Below are 26,948 nucleotides of genomic sequence, written 5' to 3' on the forward strand. Positions count from 1 at the left end.
AATGTTTCTTACAAAAATTTTTCTCTGAGAGCATTCTGTTTTTTTTTTTTCTCGAAAGGATCAGTTAAATAGTTTAATAAAACATTTCCAGCTGAAAGGGGCTTAATTTCACCGTCCTAACTTTTGATAGCAACGGTGACCGAACGAACACCGACAGAACACCGTACTATCATGTTATCTTATCGCGTTCGACTTCGATATCGACGAATGCGCCCCATTATCAAAAAAGGGGAATGTGATTTTTGTTACCAGTACTACACTCGTTACGGTTTAGAGCAGATGGGTTAGCGTCCCGATTAGAAGAAATGTGCATTTTACATTGAATGACAATTTAGCAGTTTTTTTATTGCGGAAATGGAGGCCAAACTGTTGATAATTTTAGTATTATTTGTTTGCATGACAGAGTTAATTAGCGGTCAAAGTGAGTTTGAATCATTTGTTAAAAGCTGTGATGTAAAATATTTCGTTCTTAATTTCAGGTTTATCAAAATGTTTCTTTCAAAAAACATGCGTCGAATGTTTGGACGCGGATTATTCATGTGCATGGTGCACGGATGAGGTTCGTAGAAGATTGTGAAGTGAACAAGCGTTTTTTTTTGTTAAGTTCTATCTTTATTAGTACTTTAACAAGAAAACGTTGCTAAAACGAACGGTGAAGAGTCGTACTGCTTCTTATCTGTTATCTGTTTTTGTGCGAGCAGTGAAAGCAAATAAAAATGGAAGCATGAATTGATAAGACCATTGATGCGTCAGCTCTTCGTTGATCGGCAAAGCCGGTTTGTTGGTAAACAAACATAAACACAAAAGGTTTACCCGTAACATGTGTGACGAAGCAATGGGATAGGTACAGCGCATATTGTGTCATCAATTGAGTTGGTTTCAACCTACCTAGATATAAGGGCGAACATCACGTTGAAATCGAACACACAGCACATGCACAGCAATGATTCATGTAAACCATAGTTAGTCCTTAAAAACGTATGGAAACGGAGGTTACGTCGTCTAGTGTTTATGTCCAGAAGGCCTAGTAAAAGGGGCTATCGATGGTTAGGAGGAGGTCACCCATGAAACACGCCTTGGCCAAATTTCGCCTTTCTTCCAGGAGCCCTATTTATAGGAGCGACTTTCGTAGCTCGGTAGGCTACGTGAGTCTCGCCAAGGAAACTGTTTTGAGGCGAAGCGAACACATTTTTGCCGCACAACTTTGATCCTCTGAATTGTGTTTTGGTAGGAAGGACACCATACGATAGTGGAGTATTCCAAAATAGGACGGACCAGGGAGCAATAAAGCTCTTTAAGGCAGTATATGTTTTTGAAGCTCTTAGCGAAACGAAACCAAAAACCCAGTTGCGACGACGTCTTTGAGACCAAATCAGCTGCATGATACTTGAAGCTTGATTTTTTATCGAATTTGGACTACTGTATTGCGATTCAAAAAAGTTGCTTGTAAACTGTAGTTGTAGAGCTACACCGTATGTTCTCGACGGAAAGAGATGACTTTAGCACTTGAGCGCATTAAGAGATATCCCGTTAATCCTACACCAATCACCAAAGGCTAAAAAATCCAGTTGTAGAATCTGAGCGTCTAGAAAGTTTTCTATTGTGCTGCATAGTGGTAATTTCATGCCTTTAAAAATTGAATTACCGTCGTTCATGATCAGTAGAAAAAGAAATGGCCCAAGGATGCTACTTTGAGGAACGCCGGATGTAACGGGGAAAGAAAACGAGGTGTAATCATCGAGTATGACAGCCATAGTTCTGCCGTCAGGTAGAAGCGAAGCCAAGCAAGCAAGTTAACGTTAATTCCCATTTTGTCAAACTTTGCAAAAGCAATCTCGTGGTTTACTTTGAAAACATTCATAAATGACGTAGCATTTGAGGGGGGAGGGAAGGGTTTGCCGTTTTGTGACGAATTGTGACGAGGGGGAGGGTGGGGGTTCAAGCCAAGCTACGTAGCAAACATGAAACTAAGAAAAAAAAATTATTTTTTCTAATTGTTCTTTTTTATCACTGTTTTGTCTGTTTAGGGTCATTTATATTACTTCCTTGTCTTTTCTTGTTCATTTATGACTCAAGGTATGTTTTGGATAATGAAATTTGCAAAAAAATATCATTGTTATGAAGCTACGTAATTATCTAGAGGAGGGTCCTGACTTTGTGACGAAATGCTACGATGGGGGAGGAGGGGGACAAACAGCTTGGAGACAGAGCTTAGTGATGTGATTCCACGATAATTACCAACAGTGCAGGCAGTTTCTTGTGGATGGGAAAAATGAACTAATTCTTCCAGCATTCGGGGCAGACACCCATCGTCAATGATAGATTGAAAACCTTAGTCAAAAAATGCAGCAAACTTAAAAGTATTTAACGTCCTATGCCATCAAAAACTCAAAAATGCAAAATTTTGAGTTGTACATGGAACCGACGTTATGCAATTGATTGAATACCGTTAACACTTTTAGATGCGCAACTAATTTGTCAATAGATGGCACCAGCCGTAAGTGCTGATCGAGTTTGACATATTTATAACGCAATAAAACAAGTTAAGACATATGATAAACAAATCACTTTGACACGTAAGTGTTTTTAATGTGGCGGTCATACTTACTCACTTTAGTATACTTCGGTGGTCGACGGACCGTTTACCGGTCTGAGGCCGAACGAATTAGAGATGTCCAGCTTCTTTTGTCTTGGGCAGCCGTTCTCTAGTATTCTCGTACACCAGCAGATCGCGCATCTTCTTCCACCGCGAACGTTCACCGAGTGCACGGCCTCTCCCTGGTGCTCTGTTGAATATAGTTTAGGCGGTTAGGCATTCTGGCCACATGTCCAGACCACTGAAGCCTGCCCCGCTGTATTACCTTCACTATATCAGCATGTTTTTATACCTGGTACAACTCGTGATTCATGCGTCTGCGCCACACTCCATCTTCTAATTCATCGCTAAGCATCGATCGCAGAAAACAAAGACTCCGAGCACTCTTCGATCAGCTTCCTTCAGCGTCAAAACTTTATGTCCGTAAAGGGCAACCGGGAGGATCAGCGTTCTATACAGCGCTAGTTCTGTCCGTCGAAGGCCCTGTTTGCAACTGCAACTCGTCGTTTCACTTCGTGAGTCACAAGCGTACCAATATGAACAAATTCATCAACCACTTTAAATCGTTCCCCAAAATCCACTTCGGCACCTCAGCACCGTAACACCCATGCTCCCAGCCAACTACCATGTACTTTGTTTTGGCAGAGTTTATGTTGAGCCCCAACCTCGCCGCTTCCTTCTTAAAAGCCCTGGAGGTCTCCTTCACAGCCCTACGGTCGATACCGATGATATCAATGTTGTCCGCAAAACCAAAGAGCATGTGAGATTTCGTGATGACCGTTTGCACGTTTGCTTTTTGTACTGTACCGCCACGGGCGATGTTAAACAGTAAGTTAAGAGCACTCATCCCCCTGCTTCAGTTCATCTAACGTCTCACCAGATAGCTGGTACGTATGACTTCGATCCCTACAGCATCATACGACTCAGCTCAATTAGTTCCGTCGGGCAACCGTGTTTTAGCATTATCTGCCATTAATTTCGCTGAGTCGTAGGCCGCCTTAAAATCTACAAACAGATGGTGAGTCTGCAAGTTATACTCCCGGAAATTATCGAGGATCTGTCGCAGGGTGATAATTAGATCCGTCGTAGAACGCCCCTGTAGAAAACCAGGCTGGTATTCGCCGACGATGGATTCCGTTAACGGTCTCAATCTAAAGAATAGGATACGGGAGTATGCGGTATTGAGCAACGTAATGCCTCGATAGTTGCAACAATCCAGTTGATGGCCCTTCTAGGGCATATGAGACCTTCCAACGAGTCGTTCGGCATTTGTTCATCTACCCAGATCCGCAGTATGATCTGGTAGATCTCATAGTACAGCCGCTTGCTACCCGCTTTTAGCAGTTTGGTCGAGATGCCATCATACCCAGCGGCCTTGCCGTTTGTGTTGGTGGCTCCACAGCTTGCTTGTCGCTCATAATCCTCATCTGGTTCCTGTTTTGCTTCTCTCGCTCTTCGCCGTTGATTAGCGCCTGATTGACTTCTTCAACCTGGCTGCAACCGTCGGTTTATCCGTAAGCAGGTTACCGTCCTCGTCACTGCACATGACAATCACAGGATAATTCCTGCTTCTGACTCTGTTAACTGTTCTATAGAAGCTCCGCACGTTGTTTCTAGCAAGGTTCTCCTCTGCGCTGGTGAGCACCTGCTCCTCGTGCTCGCATTTCTTCCGACGGTATGACTCTATTCAAGGCAGCTCTTGCCTCCCAGTATATTTTTCTATTCTGACGTTCATCCACAGTGAGCATGCGGCTCTTAGCACGCTTCTTATCGTCCGTCGCTTTTTGGCACTCAGCATTAAACAGCTGGTACGCTGTCCCCCACACGTCGTACCTACCACCCCTCTCGCAGTCGTTTCGATGGTACTGCAAATATTACGTCACGGCTCATTTATGTCTTCCACTCGTTCCTCCTGCTGTTCTGCGATCCGGTGATCCAGCTCTCTAGCGTATTTTCCTGCCACGCCATCATCTTTCAACCGCTGTATGTCGAAACGCATCGTCCAATCTGTGTGAGATCTCGGAACGTTCGACAACCGTAGGCGGATCTTACAAACGACGAGATAATGGTCAAAATCAATGTGTCTTCCCCAAAGACCAAACATCAGTAACATCCGAAAAGGGCACGAGATCGATATGTTGTTTTCGAATATTCACTGAACAGTGCTCTGATAGTCTGATCAATCCTTTTTTCTACCGAACACAAAAATATCAGTCTTTCAATTTCATCTTATCCGTTTTGTGCGAGACTTCGTACACCGTTCGTCTCTCCGAGCTATCGCGTTCAATTTCGTTTTCCGATTGCCAAATAAAACGAACGGTCATTACGATCATCTCTTTTCCTCTCTAGTGTAGAATCCTCGCAATCCTGTTCGCACTACTTTATGACGATTTTTTTCGCATTTTCCTTTTGTTCAATATCCATTGATTTTTAGTGGCAATGAACGACCGGAAAAAAATTCATTTGACCGGCAGTCGCTGTATGCTTCTGATGCGTATATTCTGTTACAGCGTTTTGGTGGCTGGAGACGCTTGTTTTTGTTGTTGTTGTTGTTGTTAATGTTTAGCGATTATGGAAAAGTAAGGTGTCAAACTGTTTGATTAATTCTTCATACATCTCTCAAAGCATCCATGGAAATCAAAGCAGCGCGTTTGAACATGAGTAGTGTAGTTACATCTGCCAACGCGGCTAGCACTTTATGTTGCGCAGCTAGCGTCGCGGCGGTGCACAGTGGGGCGGCTCCATACAAATGCTGGCCAAGCGAAAAAATCTCTTCAAATCATGGAAAATACATGGTTTTTATATAATTTTGGGACGCTGAGTCCGAATTTGATATTATTTTTGCATGAAAATGCGTATTTTTGACGCCAGGGAAAATTTCATGTTTTTTTATATATTATATGAGGAAAATTTTACGTCGGTTTCAATCTTTTGGAAAATAAAATGCATGATGCTTGAAAGACTTTCATATGCCATAAAAAACATAAAATATTAATCAGTTATTAAGAAAAAGAAAAAAAAATTGAAAAATATGCTTCGTGTTGAAAATCACTTATGACTTGTTTTTTTTTTTCAAAGTGACTATTGATTCTTCTTATCGCATTCGCATTTTTTTCCATTTGCATTTTTTTCCATTCACTTTCACCTTCATCTTCATTTTTGTGTTCATTTTCAATACAGTTTTAATATCTTCAAGAAGGGTTTTCGAAATGCAGTTTCTAACGTCAAAATAATTATTCACTATTTGCTCTGTAGAAATTAGCAGGCGATGTATTATGTCATGGTTTATGTTTACACGATTGTTTTTACATGTGACTGGTATGATATAAACTTCAAACATGATTTTGGAAGTCAGTGCTGGTGATCCAAAACATAAACAATGACTAGTTTTTGATACTTCGTTAATTATCGAAATATAGATCAGTTAAACCTGTAAATATGCAAATAGTGTGATTAATTATACTGAAACTTGTTTGAAAACGTTGTTATTATCAGATTAATATGAGTAATTTGTTATTATATAGACGGTTTGCAGTGTGCAATTCAAATTTACATTTTTGAAATCCGACATGTGCCGAACCCTCGTTGTTTCTCTTCGAAAGAAAGGTACTCTGTGCAACTCTGTGCAAAATCGGACTAGATGCATTTTAAGGCATTTTTTTCAAGCTATCTTTTAAAACTAGTGCCAATAGTGCCAAACCCTGCCGTCTAAACTTTAAACGCTGTTTTATGCAAAAAATACGTAATTTTTTGATTCCGTCAATTTATACATATATACATTATCCAATGATGAGGATTATACATTATCCAATGATGAGGATTTATTCTCCACTATTTTATAGACAACTTTCACTTAGACATCATCAAGATTCAAGTTATTCTTGGGGCTCCAGCAAATTTCGCAACATTGCATTTTTTTTTCAAGAAAAACGCTAAAAAACGCTGACTCAGTACACTTTAAAAAATCATATAAAATTCAAATTTTGTCGTAATGCTCTAAAAATTTGGACCCTGTCACTCCAATAGTATACAATTATAGGAAAAATATAATTGAAATGAAATTCACATTTTCAATTTTGGGTCGATGGCCAGCGATTCCCCACTGTGCGGTGGTGTACTTTGTCCGAAGCTAATTTAGATTTTCGCATCGCTAAGTACAGGTCGGACTCGATTATATATAGTCTCCGATTTTTTTGCACTATATATAATCGAATTTTATATATAATCGAATCAGAGAAAAAATGTATTTTATTCATTTTACATGAATGTTTTATTATTTCGAATAAATAGGAAGAATTTTATTTTTGATTCATCCCCCTAAAAGTCAGCAAACACAGTTCTTATAAAAATTATACATATATCTTGTAGTTATTCCTGGTGTAATTGCTGTCAAATGGAAAGAAAAAGTTAGATCAGTATATATTGATTTCTTATATTATCGTTTGTTTTTAATTTCTCAAATTTTTGAAAATTTTCAAATTATTCGTTTGTTTCTAAATTTTTTTAATTTCTTTTTTTTATTTTTGAAATTATTTTTATTAAGGTATTTCAATTTCTTTTAATTTTTAAATTCTTTTAAAAAAATCAAAATTTCTAATTAATTTTAATTATTTTTTATTTTTTTCCTTTTCTATCAAGCGTAACGTATTTTCTGGATGTTCTCTTACGAAATGTTCGCTCTAGATCACATTTGAAATTAAAAAAAAATTTTTTTGCTACTACAGTGATCACCCGATTATATCTCACCCTGATGATTTTTGGCGTGATAAAATAGGGAAAGTGATAAAATCGGGAAATTTTTAAAATTTTATTTTTTTTATTGAAGATGTTAAATCAAAAACTAAATACGTAAAATCAGCGATTTTATTTTTTTTGGAAAATTTATCTGTACAAACATATGAAAAAAGCTGCAGTGTTTTTTTCATAAATCGATATATCTGAATAATGACAAAAGATAGAGAAAAGTTGTCAAGGGATGAATTTGAAAAAACTGTCTGAGCTTTTATAAAAAATATTTTAAAAATTAATCGAGATCCTGTACTGAACAAAAAAATATCAAAAACAAAAAGTGACTATAAAAAATCGATCATCACTATTTTTTTTAAACATTTTTTTAGATAGATAATTCAGTTGCCTAAAACCTTTCTGAACAAACCTAAAAAAATAAAAAACCTTAAAAAATCGATGTAAAGTTGCAGATAAATTACAATAAAGTTTTTTATTCGTTCATGTTTTTGTTTGAATTGGTAAAATGAATTACTTGCTTTTTTGTAGCGCAGTACCATAAGCAAAATATTAGATGTTCTCACAACACTAAACTTTGCCGAAGACAGCATGCTGATATCCCTCACATATTGCAACCAGAAAAATCTTAAAATGTAAATAACGATTTTTAATGCCTTCTCATAGAAAACTTTATGTTGCTTGCAATATGTAAGAGATAGAAACATGATGTCTTCTGTAAAGTTTCTTGTTTTGAGATCACCTAATACTTTACCTAAGACACCAAGTGTTTATCTTTATCTAATGAAAAAGTAAATATTCTATCTCACTTTTAGGAGGATTGATCACCCAGCTTTCTACATCAAAAGATGCGTTTTCAAATATTTTGAAACTTCTCCGAACATATTATACGGTTATAATAAACATTTGTATCACTATTCAATTATTCGCACGATAACAGCAAAATGTAACATTGTGCATCGCTTGAATTTTTAATGTAAACTGCATCCAGAATGATACACAGAATTATGAAAAATATCTCAAATATTGAAGCGTAATAGAAAATCAGTTCACCCTGACATTTTTTTAATGAAATGTTTTATGATGATAAAATCGGGTGAAAAATGTGATAAAATATCGAGGGCAGATAAAATCGGGGGCAGATAAAATCGGGTACAGAAATAATCGGGTGATTACTGTATACATACTGCCGTTCTTATGCACGCTGGGACAACTATGCTTGGAACGGCAGTATAATCGAGTTTGAAATTATATATAATAGAATCATATACATATAATCGAGTCAATATATAATCGAGTCTCTATATAATCGAATCCGACCTTTATATCATCGGTCTAACAAATAGATACTTTTGAATTCGATAGTTATCAGGAGGCTAATTTTTCAAGTCAATTTGTATGCGGGAAATTCTTTTTCGTTATACATTAATAGTGTTCTCCATACATTGTAGATGATCCTCTTCATGCATCAAACATCAATTTTGAAGTCCGCCTGCTTCGCCTTCGCCTTAATCCGCTCCTGGGTACCAGAAACAACTAACAACTCACAACTAAAACTGAACTAGTTTCAACAATGCAATTTAGGTGGCCTCTATTGTTCCTGCTGATTTGCAATCTACCTTTATTTAATTTTTTCATCTAAAAAAACACAGCTTGTAAGACGGTTACAAAAGTTCACATCAATGGACAACGTAATTCTAATTCCCTAACAAAAAAAAAACCAATACATCACAAAACTATCAACTCAAATGTAGAACGTGATTTGTCAGGGCATAAGTATTGACATTTTCCACTATTTATGCATAACAAATCAGAAAAAAAAACTGACTGAAAAATTAGCCTACTGATAACGATAGATATAAAAAGAATAGCGTATATATCGGCCTATCTGTTGGGCCAATGATATAAGCGAAGCAAGAATCTGAATAAGCTTTGGAAAAATATAAATTACTGCTAGCCGCGTTGGCAGAAGTAAAAACACTACTTGTGCCTGTCGGCGCTTTGCGACGTATAACTACGACGGACTTCAGCATTTCGCATGAAGAAATATTCAAACTATATCTCCACCTCATTTGTCCTCAAGCAATAATCGCTAAACATCAACAACAACAACAACAAACTTCTCCACCAAAAAATAACATGCATCTGTAAGCAGTGGCCCCCAATCCCATCCGATACAGCGAAAAAGCATTCATCGACCGTTTTTTGACCGTTTAGACAGCCAGTCAAGAACCAGTCAAGAACGAGAGAAACGAAAAAAAAACACGCCACATGCTGCCAATCATACTCTAGTTTGCTCCGTTCAACATACATTGTAAAGGGCTATTCCCACTGCTACCGTTCCGGGACCGGGCCGGGACCGGGCCGTGGCTGATCCGTGTGTCGTCCGGGCTCGTTTGAGATTGATTGCATGCGTTCTTATGAACGCATTCACACCGACGCGCCGTGCCCAGACCGGGGCAGCGTTGAGTTGCCGTCGTGCTGCCGCCGTGCGAGAGGAAAACTATCGTTGCCGACGATACTTTGTGTTGGCCGGAGAGTGCACGGGAGGCACTCGGGTGGATGCGTGTATGTTGTAGTGACATATTTCGCGCGGAGTGAACTGCGGTATGAAAAAATGAGGAAGACGTTCTTTCACATACACACATCAACATTTCTCAGCCAGAGCGCAGCGCGGGCACGGTTCAAGCACGGCGCAGTGTGAATGCATGAAAAGTCCCGAACGAGCCCGGTCCCTGAACGGAAGCAGTGGGAATAGCCCTTAAATGATCGAACGAGAGAGTTTTAAAATCGGCTTCTCTGAAACTGCGGTCGCTATCGTTAGGAAAAAAATCGTCACACGAGAGAAAGAGAAAAACTTTTTTTTTTGTTCAACCGATCGTTTCTGCCGTTCAAACCAAACGAAAAAAGCATGTGCATTCATCGCAGTCACAATCAAATTTCGATCCCTTCTCAAGCACTGATTCAAACATGGAAAATATCAGTTTCAGGCCGTTTTCATTGGTTGACGAGTGAAGGCTATGCCATCCAATGGCCGGACGGAAAAATTCCTCCCTTACAACCTGCGCATTTGCATCTCCGATGCCGACTTTTATGTCATATTTTGGGCACTCGTCATAGACTCGTTCCAGCATTTCATAGAACTCATCTTTGACATCATCGGATTTGTCGTTTGTCGGTGCGTAGGTGTTGATTAAACTGTAGTTGAAGAATTTGCCGTTAATCCTCATCACGCATATACGGTCATCTACGGACCTTCACCGGATGAATATTGTTTTCTGATTTTCCAACACTACAAAACCTAAGCCCCATTCTGTTGCTTTGCCGCAACTGTAGCAGATGTGGTACTTGAAAGCAGTGTGTGCAATATGGTTCACACCCTTTCTCCGGAATTACCAGGGTCGCGATTCCTACATCCTGCTGATGGGCCTGCCATCTTAGATGTGGTTGGCGAAATAAAGCATTTCATGATTCAGCCGCCCGCTCCGGTCCAGACGCTGTTGTACGCCGCCCCTAACATGGGAATACAGTCCCGTTCGACTCGCCCTTCCCAGTCAACATATGACAAAAATTTCCGCCGGCGGTTGGTTATCCGATCTCCACCAAAGTTACTCGTATTCCGCTTGGTACCTCGTGGAGGTTGGGATAGGGATTGTTAGACAAGGATGTGTGACCACATTAAAGTCTCAAGTTACACGTATCCAGCCTTCTACCTTTACTTTCAGTCGGCCATACTTTTAGATATGTCAAAATGCCTGATTTGGGCCAAATAATCGTCATTGGCGGGAAGCATTACTTTTCTCATCTCATGAAAAACGTTGTTACGTCGCTTTGAAGACTGTATTTTTGACGTTGGTGACTGTCCGTGTGAAGACAGGACAAAAGCCTTCGAAGACGCTGAATGAGGGCTGCCCGGGCATACTTCTGCGTCGTTAGCTCGGCAGAACTTACACGCTGCGAAGGTTTAGCTGTGTTTTTGGTGAAACTAGGTCGTTGTTGTTCATTATGAGCTATTAAAATTGGATGAAATCATCACTGTGGAACGGGTTAGCCTTAATTTGATGTGATTAGGCCGAGCACTTTGCAATAAACGGCCACAATACCAGCAGAGGCACGAAAATGTGATTCTACCGCATGACAACGGTCGGATTCACTCTGCCAAGTCGTTGAAACTTACAAAGAAACGCTCATATGGGAAGTCCAACCTCACTCACAGACATCGAAAAATGGCTTGAATCGATACCCGATACGGAATGTAGCACCAAGGCTTTGCTTTATTCTTTTAAAATGATAATTTTTATCATCGAAACAGCGGAAATTTGATTGCGCATCTGACATTATTTGATTATGGCGTGAATTTTATCATGGAGATTTGTTTAAAAGTCTTTCAGCCATGAAACATTCTTCACAAAAAGGTTATACTATTGTGTTGTTTTCGATGTTATTTAGTTTGAATCATCAATTTTCTAGTTGGAATATTCCAATGGTTACCTTTTCCGGAAGCGCTTTTTCAGTTACTCTCAAAAAAGTTACAGTTAACGGGATGATGATGGTGTGCTAAGGCAGAAATAAATTCATATATAAACTTTTTTCTGTTGCCAAAGATGGTGACAACAGTAAAAAATGGCCTTGAAGATTGTGAAGTTTGGAAGGAATTACATTGAAATGTCGTACATTTAGATAGTAAGTCGGAACTTCAGATTAGAAAATTTTATATCTCCATGAACTTTACCTCGATTGCTCTAAAAATTTAGCTTATTCTCTCGACGGATATTCAGGGGTATTTTAATATGGTTTTTATGAAAAATTTGAGTATTCGGTACTACAATCGTAGCAATTTATTTAACAATTCTGACGTCTTTTCGTTCTGATGAAATTTCAGACTGTGTATGCTATTTTGGCACCGTTAATTTTTAGGTTTACGAATTTGCAGGTTGCACGATAAATCGATAGTAACGGTTTAAATTTATCTGAGAGGTTTTGTCTCTGTGCAAAACTCTCTTATTAGGTCATATAAGGGTTTCTCTTATTGAATGAAATTTTCAAGGTATTTTAAACAGCCCAAGTGAAAATAATTTTTCAAATTGCAGAGCTACGGCATGTACAAATCTCGTTGCATGACCGTTCCGGAGCTGAGAGCATCTAATTGCAGCGAAAATCGTATCGAAACCAATAAAAACTTTAGCCAGCTGACAGTGATCGAGAGTGGTCCCCTTCGAGATTATGACCGCGTAAAGCTAGAGGCGACACAAATCAGTCCCCAACGGGTGAAAATAAGGCTTGGCAAATGTGAGTAATTCCTTGAAGTTCCGCCGTTCTATTTAAACTTCTCTAACTTGCAGTGGAACCACATTCCTTTAAGTTCACGTACAAACCTGCCAAAAACTATCCGCTTGATTTATACTACTTGATGGATCTTACCTGGTCTATGAAGGACGACAGAGACACGCTGATCAACATGGGCGACCAGCTGGCGAAGGCACTGGCTAATCTGACGGAAAACTATCGACTCGGTTTCGGCAGTTTCATCGATAAACCGATCATGCCTTTCATCCAGACCGAGGCACATCGGCTGGAGAATCCGTGCAGCTCGGAGAAGCAAGTTTGTGAACCTACGTACGGTTTTCGGCACCGGTTGCAAATTACGAAAAATGTCGATAGTTTTATCGACAAACTCAGGGCGAGTAATGTTTCGGCGAATCTGGACAATCTGGAAGGTGGTTTGGATGCACTCATGCAAGTGTTAGTATGCGATGATCGAATCGGCTGGGGCATCAACACCAGAAAGATAGTCATTTTGGCTACGAATGGTTTCATGCATATGGCCGGAGACGGTCTGCTGGCAGGGATTACCGAAAGAAACGATAAACAATGCTATCTGTCCGATGAGGGAGAATACACCGGCAGTTTAACCTACGATTATCCTTCGTTAGAGGAAGTTTACAGAGTGCTGGGAAAATCGAAGACTGCCGTAATATTCGCCGTGCCTGATGAACTACAGGATTATTATAGTTCGATGAGGGATCTTATGGTGGAATTCGCCAGTGTAGGTTTACTGCAGGATGATTCGTCGAATATCTTGCAGCTAGTCGATACCGGTTATCGGGATTTTGTGAAAAGAGTGGAGTTCACTGATAACGCTCCCAGTTATATTCAAATCTCGTTCTCAACGGACTGCGGAGGAATCTACACGAAACCGCAACCGATTAATAAATGTGACAATATAGAAATAGGAAAGGAGTATGAATTCAACGTGGAAGTGCGATTGCTGGAGTATCCATCAGAGCAAGTGACGAATCTTACTGTAAAAATAGAAGAAACTTTGATTAGCAACGAAGGTATTCTTTTGGACATAGAGATTCGACAGCATTGCCAGTGCGAACTCACTCATGAGCCCATCAGTGGAAGCGAGTTCTGCAGAGGTCACGGAGACTTTTCCTGCGGGATGTGCTTTTGCGATGCGGGTTGGTAAGTTCAGTTGATCGCTTTGCTATCGTTGATTTTTATGTCGTGTTATTCACAGGATTGGGCGGACATGTGAATGTAACCTGTTGAGTTTTGACACGAGCGCCGATTTGCTGAATGAATGCCGAGCAGAGGGGGAGTTTGATGAGCTGGGTTTAATTTGTTCGGACCGAGGAGAATGCATCTGCGGGCAGTGTCTCTGTAATCCTGGTTTCGAAGGACCACACTGCGAGTGTTCTGAATGTACTCCGTAGGTAGAACAAATCTCAACATTGATAAATTTTAATTCGGGGTGTTTTAGGCTTTCAGGTGTAATTTGCAGTCAACACGGTGATTGTGATTGCGGCGCTTGTAAGTGCCATGAAGGCTGGTCTGGTGATGAGTGTGATTGCTCCACGGATAAAGAATCATGCAAAGCACCTCACAAGCAAGAGCTTTGTTCCGGCCGGGGAGAGTGTCTTTGTGGTCAATGTAGATGTAGTGAATCATACTTTGGAGCATATTGTGAAGTTGCGGCCGGTTTTGAGTCTGAACTTTGCTCGTATTACGACGATTGTGTTCGGTGTGCAATACACAAAAAATTGGACGAAAGGTGTGACAACCTGGAAGCTGATTGTAAGACAAAGCTGGGATTGTACAGCGCAGAGTTTTTCGAAACATTAGATGGTAACTAGAGCTATGTTAAAATACAATACTTGACAATATCTTATCTACAAAAAATTACAGATACCCTCAACTGTACGGCTCGGATAACCCATAAGAATATCACCTGTGACTACAAATATACGTACGAATTTCAGAATCAGTATACATTGCTAAAAATTCTTGACCGAGACTGTGAACCCATAAATATTACGGCATCTTTAACGTACATATTTATTGCCACAATAGTTATTGGACTTGCCATAGTGTGTGCTATTAGGTTTAAGTTTTGGATTCAGGATCGTCGCCTATATCAGGAATTCGAAAAAGAACAGAAGGAACGAACTTCTTACCAAATGCAGAGCCCGCTGTACAGGTCTCCGATTTCGAGTTTCACGGTACCCGAAGAAATGGCTGACAGTGAGCTGAAATGATGAGGAATAGCGCCTTGGGCTAGGCAACTGTCGCGCCCGGTTCATGCACTTTAGTGCTAAGGAGTAGGATTTTGATATTCCGATTACCATGGATTCGCTATCGAATGTTTCTAATAAAATAAAATACAAATAAAAATTATGTGTTTGTCTCTATGTTTATTTGTTTACAATACTCTTCACAATATACTGATGAATACTGAATGTTTAACTTATGATAATAAACAGATAAGCATAGGCATCTCAGTAACGATAAGCATAAAGAAGATACAACTTGCATGATTCATCGAGTGACAACCAAAATACTGATTAAATCTATGCTCAACATATAACTCTCTCCTTTCCATGACCAGCGAAAAGAGAATTGTATCACATTCCTGTGCGTTAAGCCACATCTAATGGGAACTGTTTACAGTGATTATCAACGGAAGAGAGACCGAGAGACATTGCTTACCTATACATTTACACGAAAGCGTGCGTTGTTTCACTTGGAAAACTAATTTGGAATAATATATAGCACGTACTTGCCGGGATCAAATCGAATGTATATATCAGGGTAACTTTGAAAACTGTTATCACTGATTCTAATGAGAAGAGATCCTGCACACATTTTTTGTTACTACGGAAGAAAACATACAGAACAAAATTTTAATTTTTTTTTTCAACTGAACAAAAAAAATTATCATAAACACTAATTGGATTTTTATGAACTGTGGCGTGTCATTCAAAACAATACAGGTTTTCTCTATTTTTCTTAGATTCAAAAATTTTCACAACCGAAAAATTTTATATCTGTCTTTTTCTTAAGGTGTTATATACTTCTTTAGTTTCCAAAAAAACCGAAATTTTTTTTATTACATTATCTTCAAATACAACATCTTAAGAACATTTTCACTAATTTTCATAAAGATCTGAGCAATAGGAAAAAAGTTAGAGCGATTTGCAGCGCGCCTCGTCACGGCCGCATAAGCTAAACTTGAAACTTTACACGCGATTATCTCGGAATAGTGTTTTCCGAAAAATGACTTTGCCGTGATCCTGAATGCGGGAAAACTATTGAACCGATTTTCTTCATCTTTTTTTTAAATTTTCGTTATTAAATTCGCCGGTCCTTGAACGATCGCTTTTATGAGTATTTTGTTTTCAGTGCAAACGGGAACGTTTTTCCCAAAAAATGCAACGCGGCTCTGAAGGCATAGTGATCCACCTGGTTCGTTCAGAAAACCATGAAACAAGCTAGGCTTCGTATTTTCAAGTTCCGGAAGGCATCAAACAGGCGTGATCAACAAAACATGACGGCCAAATCCTGCGCAAGGAAGCTGTACCGAGAGTGGTTAACGAAACCGATGTGTGTGGTTATGGATAACGAAACCTACATCGAAGCAGACGCAAAGTAGTTACCAGGGCTGCAGACATAAGAAAGAAGAAAGTGGACAAATTCGCGAAAAAATACTACCTCTGGTAGGCCATATGCAAATGCGGTAAACTGAGTAAACCGTACATAACAACGGGTGCCATCAACAGCGAAATTTACCGAGTGCCTCCAGAAGCGTTTGTTGCCCTTCCTGCGGTCCGACGGAGGCGAGACATTATATTGGCTGGACTCGGCATCATGCCATTACGAGCGATCGACGTTGGATTGATACAGGGACAACAACGTTGTTTTTGTACCAAAAACCGCCAACACCCCAAATTAACCAGTGTTGTCCGGTGGAAAGATTTTGGGCCAAGGTGTTCAAGAACGAGTTTGAGTTGAAGAAAGAATGGATGAAGGGGACTAAAAAGGTCGACTCGATTATTGCGCAAAATGTTATGAGGGATTTTAAGGGAAAGAAAACTTTTTTGCCCATGGGTAAAAATTGATGAAAAGCTGGGTATAACTGGTTTGGAGTCTGTTATTTTACTTTTAGCAATGGAAAGAAATTTTAATAAAGTAATTATGCTGAAACACAATTCATATGTATCAGTTCATTCCCTGAAAGTTCCAAGGAAATCCGACTTTAAATGAATTTTTGGCGAACACTTTTATCTGGTCTGTTTTTTTTTCGAGTAAAGGCGTTACTTAATAGTAAGGAGAATATGCGCCTCGAAAAACCGTTTAGGTCAAGGTCGCAAACATTTTTAAATACTGTATAAAAACTTTATAATACATACTGTATAAAAATTTTGAATTCTACTTTTGGCTTCAAAGGTGCATACCAAATTTACGTATTTCAACTACAACATGAGGTCTTCCTCAATTCATTTTTGAGGTTTGGTATGTGGTTGATTGTATACCGTACCATGATTAGGGTTTTCCGGGAGGAGACTGTATAGTCATAGATTCGAACCCACGACCACCCGCTTGTCAAGCAGACTCTGTAATCTTGCGAAACCCGAGTGGTTACAAACGTTTTTGTTAAGAAGCATAGATTATTGTTGGTTATAAAGTTCTAAGTCTAAGTCTAATTTCCACAGATTAAAAACAAGCTGGAACAGGCGAACGTTATTTGAAGTAAATCATTTCCATTTTTTTTTCTCATTTTGAACGAAGTTGATGCCTCGAGGCAAGATCATATTAGCTACCTTTTTCAGATCTTCTGTTATTGGAGTGAGTGTTGTGTTTAATATATGCCATTAATTTACTGAGACGCTAATCTTTTAAAGGGTGAATAATATGAAGTAAGAATACTATTTTGGGCTGCATAAAAGGTTAGAAGTGGTCGGTATTCGCGGGTTTCACAAAAAAAAATTTAATTCTAAGTCAGTAGACTTCCTGACTACAACGGCGTCTATCTATGTGGGTATTATTAGGTGTACGAAAAAAGTTTCATGATCCGCTCCTCTTATTATACAAAAAAAATATTCCACATATCTCGGATCGCCTTCACTATCCAATAGGTTACTCTTCTCCAATTTATTTTATATTTGCCATGATAAGCTCACGTAGGAGAAGAGATAGCGAATTTCTCGTTTGTGCCTCTTTAGTTTGTTTGTAAAATTCATCACGAAATGTTCAAAAAAGATTTTTCAGACAAATTTGTATGACCAGGAGACGTCCAAGTTTTTTTTTGGAAAAAGAAAAATGACATCCAGTTTGTGCTGTAGAAAGAATGCAACTATTTGTCTTCGCTTCAACGTCAATGATTGATTGTTTAATATCTGGTGGTGCAGAGTTGGCGCAGTTGAAACCCATATTGAGAAGTTTTTGCTGTTATTGTGACGAAGACTTATTGACCATTAAGTCGTCAATGAGGTGTACTTTGGCTGTTTGTCTACTACTGTTATTTTGTAGAAGCAGATGATTCAGGCTTTTTATTTTCAATTTTCGTTTACGTTCTTTTTCACACTTTTCCGCTACTTTAACTTGAGTTGAAGGAAGAGAATGGATTTTTGGATACCCGCATACTCTTTTTTAACTTTTAAAAGCCTAGAAGGTTCAATTGTCTTGAATACCATAGTCAAATTACAAAAATATTGTTTGAGCGTATTAGTAGAATGATTTTTTTTTATTCTCGCTCATTTACCGTCGGTCTAGTTCCGCCACTGTTTTTGTGCCAATCACCGACGCCCGGGGGGGCGACTCCACCCAGGACCCTAACTCACGGCCCGTTGATTAACGGACCGGCGCCAACGGCTTTACTTCCTCATGCGATGGAAGGCGTGATCCCAGAGATTTGTCGCCTCAGAAAATCTCCCGGTGTCGGCTAGGATTGAATCTAGAGCAGTTGGGTTGGTTGTGAGTGGATCACGCCACCTCACATCCATCGACACCTATGTCGGCGGTGGGATTTGAACCCAGGCGTCGAGCGTGGTTGGCGGAGACGTTACCAACCACGCTAGGCCCCCGCTCATTAGTATAATAATATCAAACATCGAATAAAATGAAAAGTTTTCATTAAATTCTACCTTCAATTTCAAAACCAAATATCTAATTTACCCGTCCGCAGAAACGAAGTTCAACTACGACATATAATTTTCCTGAAGAGCATACGATTTTGTTCAGGTTTTTTCAAAAAAACCCGTGAAAGATAACAAAAACTATGTTAAACACGCGTTCGTTCATTCATTTTTAAGTTTTGCAACTTCTAGTATTTTTGCTTTTTGAATATTTTAGTTTTTATGATTTATGTGATTTTTGACTTTTTTGTGTTTGCAGCGTTTCGAACTTAAGTCTTATCATTCAAAACTCTTCGATTTTTATTGGATTTCAGCACATTGTTTTGATAAATTTAATAAATTATTAATGTACCTATCAGTAATATTACGAACATTGTTCCATAAAGTTTATTATTAATGATATCACCAAAAACTGTATAGGGTGTTGTATTATGAGAATGTGCCATGATCTTTGATTTTTCATATGCGAGATTGCTCCATTATTTAACGGCAAGTTATTTCAAATATTTAGCGGTATCATCAAACAACTTCTCCTAATGATGTTCAGAAAGTTTCATTAAGATATTTAGAATAATACTATTTGTAAAAAAAAATTTAAAAATTGTCCATTTGCGTTCAAAATTCTCCCTTAATACGGTATATTTTTCGGTAAAATACTTCTAAAATATTGAAATTTCATGTAGGAATACTTCTGCGAAACACTTGTGCAATTGTTTTAAAATTGGAATTATTGGTGGAACTATTGAATCACGACTGAAATAGCTTACTTCTGAGACTCCACCATTTTACTTTGCCTGTACTTGATATAATGATTCATTGGGAGGAAAATGTTTCCAAAATAAATATTTTAGTACTCGTCTCTCCAACGTCTCCAAAATTCAAATTGTCCCCCTTGGCATTGTTCAATTGGGTCCTAAAGTTTTAAATGGTTTTCTGATTTTTATATATCAGCTGAAAGAGTGCAATTTTCTGAGCAAACGTGATTTTTAAAAAATGTTTATCGTTTTCCTTCGATTTTTGAATGAAGAATAAAAAGTTGCTCGAATTGCCTTAAATGACAGTTCTCTTATACACCGTACATGGGCGAAATGTCATCTAAGACCTTTCGAGTAGTTTTTTTATTCTTCATCCCGTTTTGCTCAGAAAAAGCGGTCCCAATTTAAGCGATCAACAAGACCTGTTTTTGATAACACTGGTCGACAAAGGCGAAAGAAGTTACCCTACTCAAACAGTGTGTTCTTAAAAGATTATAGCTTTTGACCATTCCTGTGAAAATTGGTGCCCCAAGTAAATGCAGAAGTGCGTCGCAACATAACTGCTCACCGGGTTCGTTGCTTCTACTGGGAAAGCTCATTTAAGTCTCTGAAAAAGGTTTCTTTGCCAAGTGCACTGAAATGCACAATAAATATCAATTTTTATTCTAATTTCACTAATTGTACATAAAACACTAGAAAATTAAGCCCACAGCAAATATTATAGAATGCCATCATTTTTAATACACAAAAACCCACACTTGTGATACCGTCAGCGGTGCCATCGTTGTATGGTAATCGCTTCAAAAGCCGGCAACAAACCTCTCCCATTTCGATCCGGCAATGATCAGTCTTTTTTCTTTCACAATTTGTTTTGCAGTTCTCTTCTATCGTTGGCCGCGATCGGTGGCAACTAGTAGTTTTGGTGCACGTCCAGAAAAGTTTTCGAACCCAATCACCCAATCAACCCACAGAAAACATATCCCGTGTTCGGATAGAAGTTATCGCTTGATTGTTCACAATTTCTCGCTGCGTTTATGCTCATACCGGCGAAGGAGAGAGAACCTACGCAGAGGAGGCTCAGTTTGATGCATAATTTACAGTTGGTTTATGCTGTACGCAGCACGGTTACGGTGCAAAGTTGTATGTTACATTGATTGAAACGGGAATTAGTGTTTCAACTCTGAAGGGAAGTGTGTTTCATTCGATTAAAAAGTTAAAATGAAGCTTCAATTGGTGACGTTTATGCTGGCATCTCTCTTTGGTAAGTATATTATTTTCGACTGAACGAGTGTTTGCAGATGCAATCATTGCACAAAAACTTCCCGTCTCAACAATCGAAGAAAAGAGAAGAGCAAGAGAACCACCGTCGACGGAATCGATAACCTGTAACCTTGGCAGTGAAGTTGAGAGTGAAATCAAATCAACCTGATCGTTGCCGGTGCCGGGCAGAGGAAAATCGAAACCAAAATAGACAACGTGTTCCTCCAGCCAGATGGAGCGATGATTGAGTAATCCCGTAGTCACTCACTCACAAAAAAAAAAATAAAACAGGTCGACGTGTCTCGCATAGTGGCTCCTCATTCATGTAGCGAAATGAAATGGCTGCATCAGCTGTTCGCGAGCATTTTTCATCTCGTTCGTTATCTGTTGCCAATGTCGATGGTCTCTGTGCAATGATGTACATATATTGCAACCCGTATTGCGTTGATAGTGTATTCCATTTTGCTCTGTTTTAATAAAATGATTTGTTCTTTTTGTAGGACGTTGTCATGTCGCTCCAGGTAAGTTTTGTTTTAGTGTCAAGTAGCCTTAAGGTCTTGAGAGAGGGAGTTAAGAATGTCCATTAATATAAATGTTTGATCAGTGGATGATGTTGCTTAGCAGCAACCTGTAACATGCGACTCAGTTTTGTAAATATAAACATGATGGTTCTCCCTCCGTTGCGAAGCGGTGGTTATGTGGCAAAATTTTCTGCGGGTTTGAAGAGTGGCTTTGTTTTTATGATACACTTTTATCAATATTTGTTTGGCATTACTTGAATTACCTGACAACTCAACCTTAATAATTTCGCACAGAATAGAATCTTTCATTAGAACTAGGGAACCTGTATATTAGAGAAATGACAAGACACTCACCGTTAAGGCAACTGTCAACATCAAAACGGATAACGGCAATGCAAAATTATACAGCTCGCCCGTTTTGATGTTGACAGTTGTCTTAACGGTGAGTGTCTCGGCGTCTCTCTGGTGTATAGGCTGACTAATTAGAACACAGATTGTGTCTTTTGTGCGTGTAGTTGGAGATTAAAAAGTTTTAAAGTACGATTTTGACATTCCTTAAAAATGAATATGTTACGTAGGAAGGGGCAGATTTTCAATGCTTATAGTTCTCATACAATTATATGGAAATGCAATGATTAATGTTTGGAATGGATGGATATTTCGTTCAATGAATGGATATTTGCAATGTACACGATTTTTTGAAATGGTTTTAATTATTTTTATTTTTTTACTGCTTACTTCTTATTTAAATATGTGTATCTCGAAAATGGACACATTTTGAAAGTTAATCACAATAGGCTTTTCAATTTGAATTGACCACTAAAATCGTTTATCCATATTGGAATATAATATGGAAATTCAAAAAAATACATTTCTTCATGCTGGAATGCTTACTAAAAATTTGGTTATCACTTCAAAGACTTGCATAGGTACTACAGAAAAAATTAATTCTCTTTTTATTTGAAAATTTCGTTTATTTTGCTTTAATACAATTACTTTGGAGTCTATAAAATGTTTCCAGTCGTGGAATATCCTTCTTTTGTTGAGCAAAATGCGTGTGCAAAGCTTTGTTCACCCAAAAAAACGCGATGTAAAAGCTGAGTAAATATCTTTTCACATTGATACTTGCATTAGATAAATGAGAAGCACATCTATAAACGATGTGGTTATATTCTTTTCATCGCTTACCACCTTCAATTCAATGTGAGAAGTGAAGAAAATCACTCTAAAATTTGAAAGATGGAAAAACATATTCAAGAATGACCAAACTGGATACCTAATTAACCTAAAGTCCTCCGTGTAGATCCATTAACGAAAATGAAATGGTATCTGGATGGAATCAAGTTCTAACTCTGACATTCTTATCTTCATCATCGGAAGAGCTAGAACAAGTTCAACTTTCATAAAAATCATTAAAATCTTCCTATCAAAACGATTGTTATTATAATCTTTTCCTTATTCTTTACAGCCTTTGGAGATGCCTTCCAGTTGGGAACCGAACAAAGCTACAGCTATTGGAATGAGGTGCGGGCGGGTAACACGCGGAACGTATCGCTAACGGTCGGATATATTGTTCGAGCTACAATTCGCGCCGCCACCGTTTGGGGCAACGATGAACACAAACTTTTACGGTTCCAGGTATGAGAAGTTTTGCATCTGCATCATTAATTCACTCATTAAAGATATGTTATTGACAGGTCGAAAGCCCTACTCTGTCGACGACTCCAGGAGATGTCAGCCGTAAAAGCACCCTTTCGGAGATCGGTTCAGCCCCTTTCTTTGCCTACTGGAATCTTGGCCAAATTAAGAAGATTTATGTTGACGAAAACAATGATGTAACGTTGACCAACTTCAAGAGAGGAGTAGCTTCACTATTTCAGTACCAGCTATTGGACGGCAAGTACGTTGAGGTCGATCCCTCGGCAACCTGCGACGTTCAGTATACATCCTATGACGAAACTCGCTATCGTAAGGCTCGAAGTAATTGTGTTTTCGCTGGTGAGCGTTTCGAGCGGTCTGAATATCCGTTGCGAAGTTCGACAGTATACTCGCGGAATGTAGACTTCACCGTGAGTACGGAAGGATCGTTGGACAATGTGAAGGCGGAGGATTATTTCGAGTACTCTGTTAATGCTTATGACAAATTTGGATCCTTTCTGGAATCTATTGTTAAACTCGACTCAAAAGGAAGTACTGTCAAAGTAAAAACAATCCAGAAAAATACGATTGAGGAAGCAGTCAAGAGTTTGGGATTGAAAGAGAAAACGCTACTCTCCGAAGATTACATTCCGAAATGTACCAATAAAAACTGCGATACGGTAAGCTAGTATATTGATAAATCTTATTCATAACAATTTTGATATTCACATATTCGTAGTTCGCTAAACTGATCAATGCTCACAAAAAGAGTCTAGCCAATGAGCGTATTGGCAAACAGGGTACTTCCAAGTTATTCCTGCAGCTAGTCAAGCTAGGTCGTACAACTTCAACCGAAACGTTCCAACGTGTACTAAAGGATGAAGCCATGCAAGAGCAGCGTGGTCAAGTGTTGGATCTATTGGGTGCTATCCAAACGGTCGCCTCTCACAAAGCCGCCAAGAGTTTCCTGAGCTTCGAATCAGACGAAGAAATGTTCCTAGCGGAACGATACCTCCAAGCGCTGGCAGTTGGAAGTCGTCCGCAAAAAGCAGTTATCGAAGATCTACTAGCAATGGCCGAAAAAAGACCAAATGAGGAAAAGTTCTATGACACACTAGTCCAAACGGTGGCTTCTCTGGCGAATCGTTACGCCAAGCTACCAGGAAATTCATTTGAAACTAATGTAGTGCAACAGGTGCAGGATTACTTGGTGAAACAGCTTAACCGATGTGGGAAAGATAGATGCAAGCAGAAGTTCATTCGAGGATTGCATAACCTTAAATCACCACAAACGTTGAATGTTCTGGTTAAACTTGCACTGGAAGGCAGCTCGAAGACCAGTGTCGCTGCGATGAAAGCGTTGAGATCTTTCTCCGTATTTCTTTGGAACGACGAATTCAGAGCCACGTTTGAGGATATCCTTTTCCAAGTTTCTAAGAAGTTTGACACTAGTGCTAGAGCCCTGGCACTCGACATTCTTCTGGATCTGAAGCCTGATTATGATGAGTTGACTCATCTGGCTCAACTGTTGAAATCAAACGATAAAGCATACGAACTAAAGCAATATTTACTGCAGAAACTGAACATGCTGGCTGATCGCTGTCCACACTTTGCAACAATGTTGAGAAAAGTCATTCAGAACGATCCCAGATTAAATAATTACCATGTAATTGGTGCTAGAGGACTGTCCACCGCTCTCATGAGAACTTACTCGAGTGTTCCATCTTTCAATGCTACTTTGGAATCACTGCAGGAAATGAGTGGCGGCGTGTTGAAGCGTGGTGTCGTAGATCTTGCACTAGAGGTCGGAGAAGAGAAATTCAGCATGTTCACTCTGGGTCTGTTTGCCGGTGGCCTATCATCCTTTGTCAGTAGCAATGATGAAGAGGAGAACGTGGACGATTCGGATTCAATAGCAGGAATGGAGCTGTCAGTTCAGGGGTCAGTGTTTAGACCGCTGGTCTTTTTCGATGGAAAAGGTGAACTGATGGGTCACGTATGGAGTGGAACTGCTTCCGAGCCAACCCCAGCTTATCAGGCAACTACGTTGCTACAGGATAATGAACAGAGATTCGCACTCCAAAATGGGGCTGTTTTCCACCTAAGTACGCTAGGTGCTATTTCCATTGATTTAAATGGTCAGGTAACCATGAGCATTTGGGGAAGAAACGCACATTCCAAAGTGGAACAAAAGTAAGTATTGCACCATATCTATTTTAATAAACGCTGAATAACCCTATTTTGCAGCACTGGAATCGTTGTGAGCGGCAGTGTTAAGCTCGATACAACATTCGTATCTCTCGACGTTTGTTTTGTTGCTAGTCAAGAACCGCAACTTCATCTCACGTCGGATTTAGACTTTTCCTCGGACCCTACCCTCTGCATGCAGGTGATGCAACCGAACAGCGTTCTGAGTCAAACTTTCGAACGTTCGGTTAGTGCTCCCATGGCAAAGTATCGCAAAATTAGGCAAACGAAAATAACACACAAAATTGCTGGCGTAACTCATGTGCTGAACCAGAAGAACAACAATATGTGCAATCTAATAGCCCAGAGCTAACCGAAGCCGTTCGTGTCCTGGTCAAACGAAACTAGAGCTGCTACCATTTTGCTTCCAAAAATTACTGTCTAAGAGTTTGTTCGGCTGCTTTCGACTTGATTCATTGTTTGATCGTGTTCTTTCGCTGAAAACGAAGACAGTAGAACATGGAGAAGTCGAGATTTCCTAGAACGATTTGTTCGAGAACGCTAGAATCTATTGTAGAAGCGTACTGTACAGTTGAATTGTAAAGTAATGATAATTGTACATGATCCAATAAATATACGTTGACCCTACTGTAGTGACGTACGCTTGTTTGTTTATAATTATTCAAAAAAAAAAAAATCAGAAAACAATTATTTGCAGTGAAATGAGACCAAGGTTATGGAAAAAGGAGATTTCGCTCCCTTTAATATATTCCATATTCACAGTTTAGCAAATGTTTTTCGGATGGTGAAAAAAATAATTAAGACAGATAATTGAATTTGATAAATTTTCCATGGAAGGTAATTATATTAGCTTACTTGCAAAAAAATCTACGCTCTTGTGCGCGGCCTCCTGGCAGTTAATCGAAACATTCGCCGAGGCGGTTGAAAATATGCGTGTAGGCATGTTTTCGGGTTCTTTCTTCGTTTTATTTCTCAATTCCTCCTCAATTTTCGTGACAAAGTTGTTGGAGTAGATATTAAGCTTCAGGTTTGCCGGAAGACGTAAGGCCGACTTGGGTACCACATCGATATTCAGCCGCCTCATCTCCTCCAACAATCGCTTAGAGTAATGGGCCGACGCCAGCTATATCTCGATGAACAATGCAACTTCCGGCAGCCATTTCGTACTATGTCCATCTTCGTCAGGTACTTTTTCACTGTTTGGCCGATGGCACCGAACTCCCGGCCAAGCGCACGCAGTGATGTAGCTACTTATTCTTTGGTCTTCCTGTTCAGCATCTTCTGAAGCTTCTAGTCGCTCAGGGTCACCGGTCGTCCGAAACCGCTCTTTTTCCGATGTTCTGATTGTTGTCAACTCTTATCTGCTATATCCAATATCGTTTTTGTTTTGCATCTAAAGGTAGGAATCATCTCAGGGTAGACTTTCATGTGTCTCATACAAAGGGAAATTCTAGACACAATCAAGACGATTAACCAATATTTGTATTGAACATACATTCTATAGTTGAATCTAGTATCAAGGCATGTTAACAGTACAATACAATTCACAGTCTTTGTTCAAAAAGAAGTCATACCGAGCCCATGCAAATTCACAAAACTGGGTTGTTTAGCGATACTAGTTTTTTATATCTGAAAAAGTTGCATTTTCTAAGCAACGTGATTTTCAAAAATCTTATATCGTTGCGACAGATCGTTGAGATCCCATGCCAAATCCAGAATACACCTCCCCTTACATTCGCTGCTCTGGCATCCTCGTTGACAGCACACATCCAGCGCGTGCGAGTCGTCGGCCTCTATTCGTTTCTCTGCT

General features: G+C 39.2%; 2 protein-coding genes across 2 annotated transcripts; both read left to right on the top strand.

Moving 5' to 3' along the window:
• Positions 1-51: 51 nt before the first annotated feature.
• Positions 52-15,134, top strand: LOC129727696 (integrin beta-nu). The gene is made up of 7 exons (XM_055685751.1): positions 52-421; positions 480-559; positions 12,430-12,628; positions 12,682-13,807; positions 13,863-14,054; positions 14,106-14,470; positions 14,531-15,134. The coding sequence occupies exons 1-7, from the start codon at positions 355-357 to the stop codon at positions 14,878-14,880; spliced, it is 2,379 nt and encodes a 792-aa protein (XP_055541726.1). The 5' UTR covers positions 52-354; the 3' UTR covers positions 14,881-15,134.
• A 5,254-nt stretch (positions 15,135-20,388) lies between these two features.
• Positions 20,389-25,778, top strand: LOC129731573 (microsomal triacylglycerol transfer protein). Its single transcript, XM_055691677.1, has 6 exons — positions 20,389-20,772; positions 21,272-21,292; positions 22,761-22,930; positions 22,990-23,610; positions 23,670-25,123; positions 25,178-25,778. Exons 1-6 carry the CDS (start codon positions 20,730-20,732, stop codon positions 25,488-25,490), a joined length of 2,622 nt encoding a protein of 873 aa, XP_055547652.1. The 5' UTR covers positions 20,389-20,729; the 3' UTR covers positions 25,491-25,778.
• Positions 25,779-26,948: the final 1,170 nt, after the last annotated feature.

Source organism: Wyeomyia smithii, chromosome 3, assembly GCF_029784165.1.
Source record: "Wyeomyia smithii strain HCP4-BCI-WySm-NY-G18 chromosome 3, ASM2978416v1, whole genome shotgun sequence".
Lineage (NCBI taxonomy): Eukaryota > Metazoa > Arthropoda > Insecta > Diptera > Culicidae > Wyeomyia > Wyeomyia smithii.

Coding starts and splice junctions, on each gene's coding strand:
- LOC129727696 (XM_055685751.1), top strand. CDS start 355: ATGGAGGCCAAACTGTTGATAATTTTAGTATTATTTGTTTGCATGACA. Junction 13,808..13,862: donor TGCTTTTGCGATGCGGGTTG/GTAAGTTCAGTT, acceptor TGTTATTCACAG/GATTGGGCGGACATGTGAAT. Junction 14,471..14,530: donor GTTTTTCGAAACATTAGATG/GTAACTAGAGCT, acceptor AAAAAATTACAG/ATACCCTCAACTGTACGGCT.
- LOC129731573 (XM_055691677.1), top strand. CDS start 20,730: ATGAAGCTTCAATTGGTGACGTTTATGCTGGCATCTCTCTTTG. Junction 20,773..21,271: donor TATGCTGGCATCTCTCTTTG/GTAAGTATATTA, acceptor TTCTTTTTGTAG/GACGTTGTCATGTCGCTCCA. Junction 25,124..25,177: donor CATTCCAAAGTGGAACAAAA/GTAAGTATTGCA, acceptor CCTATTTTGCAG/CACTGGAATCGTTGTGAGCG.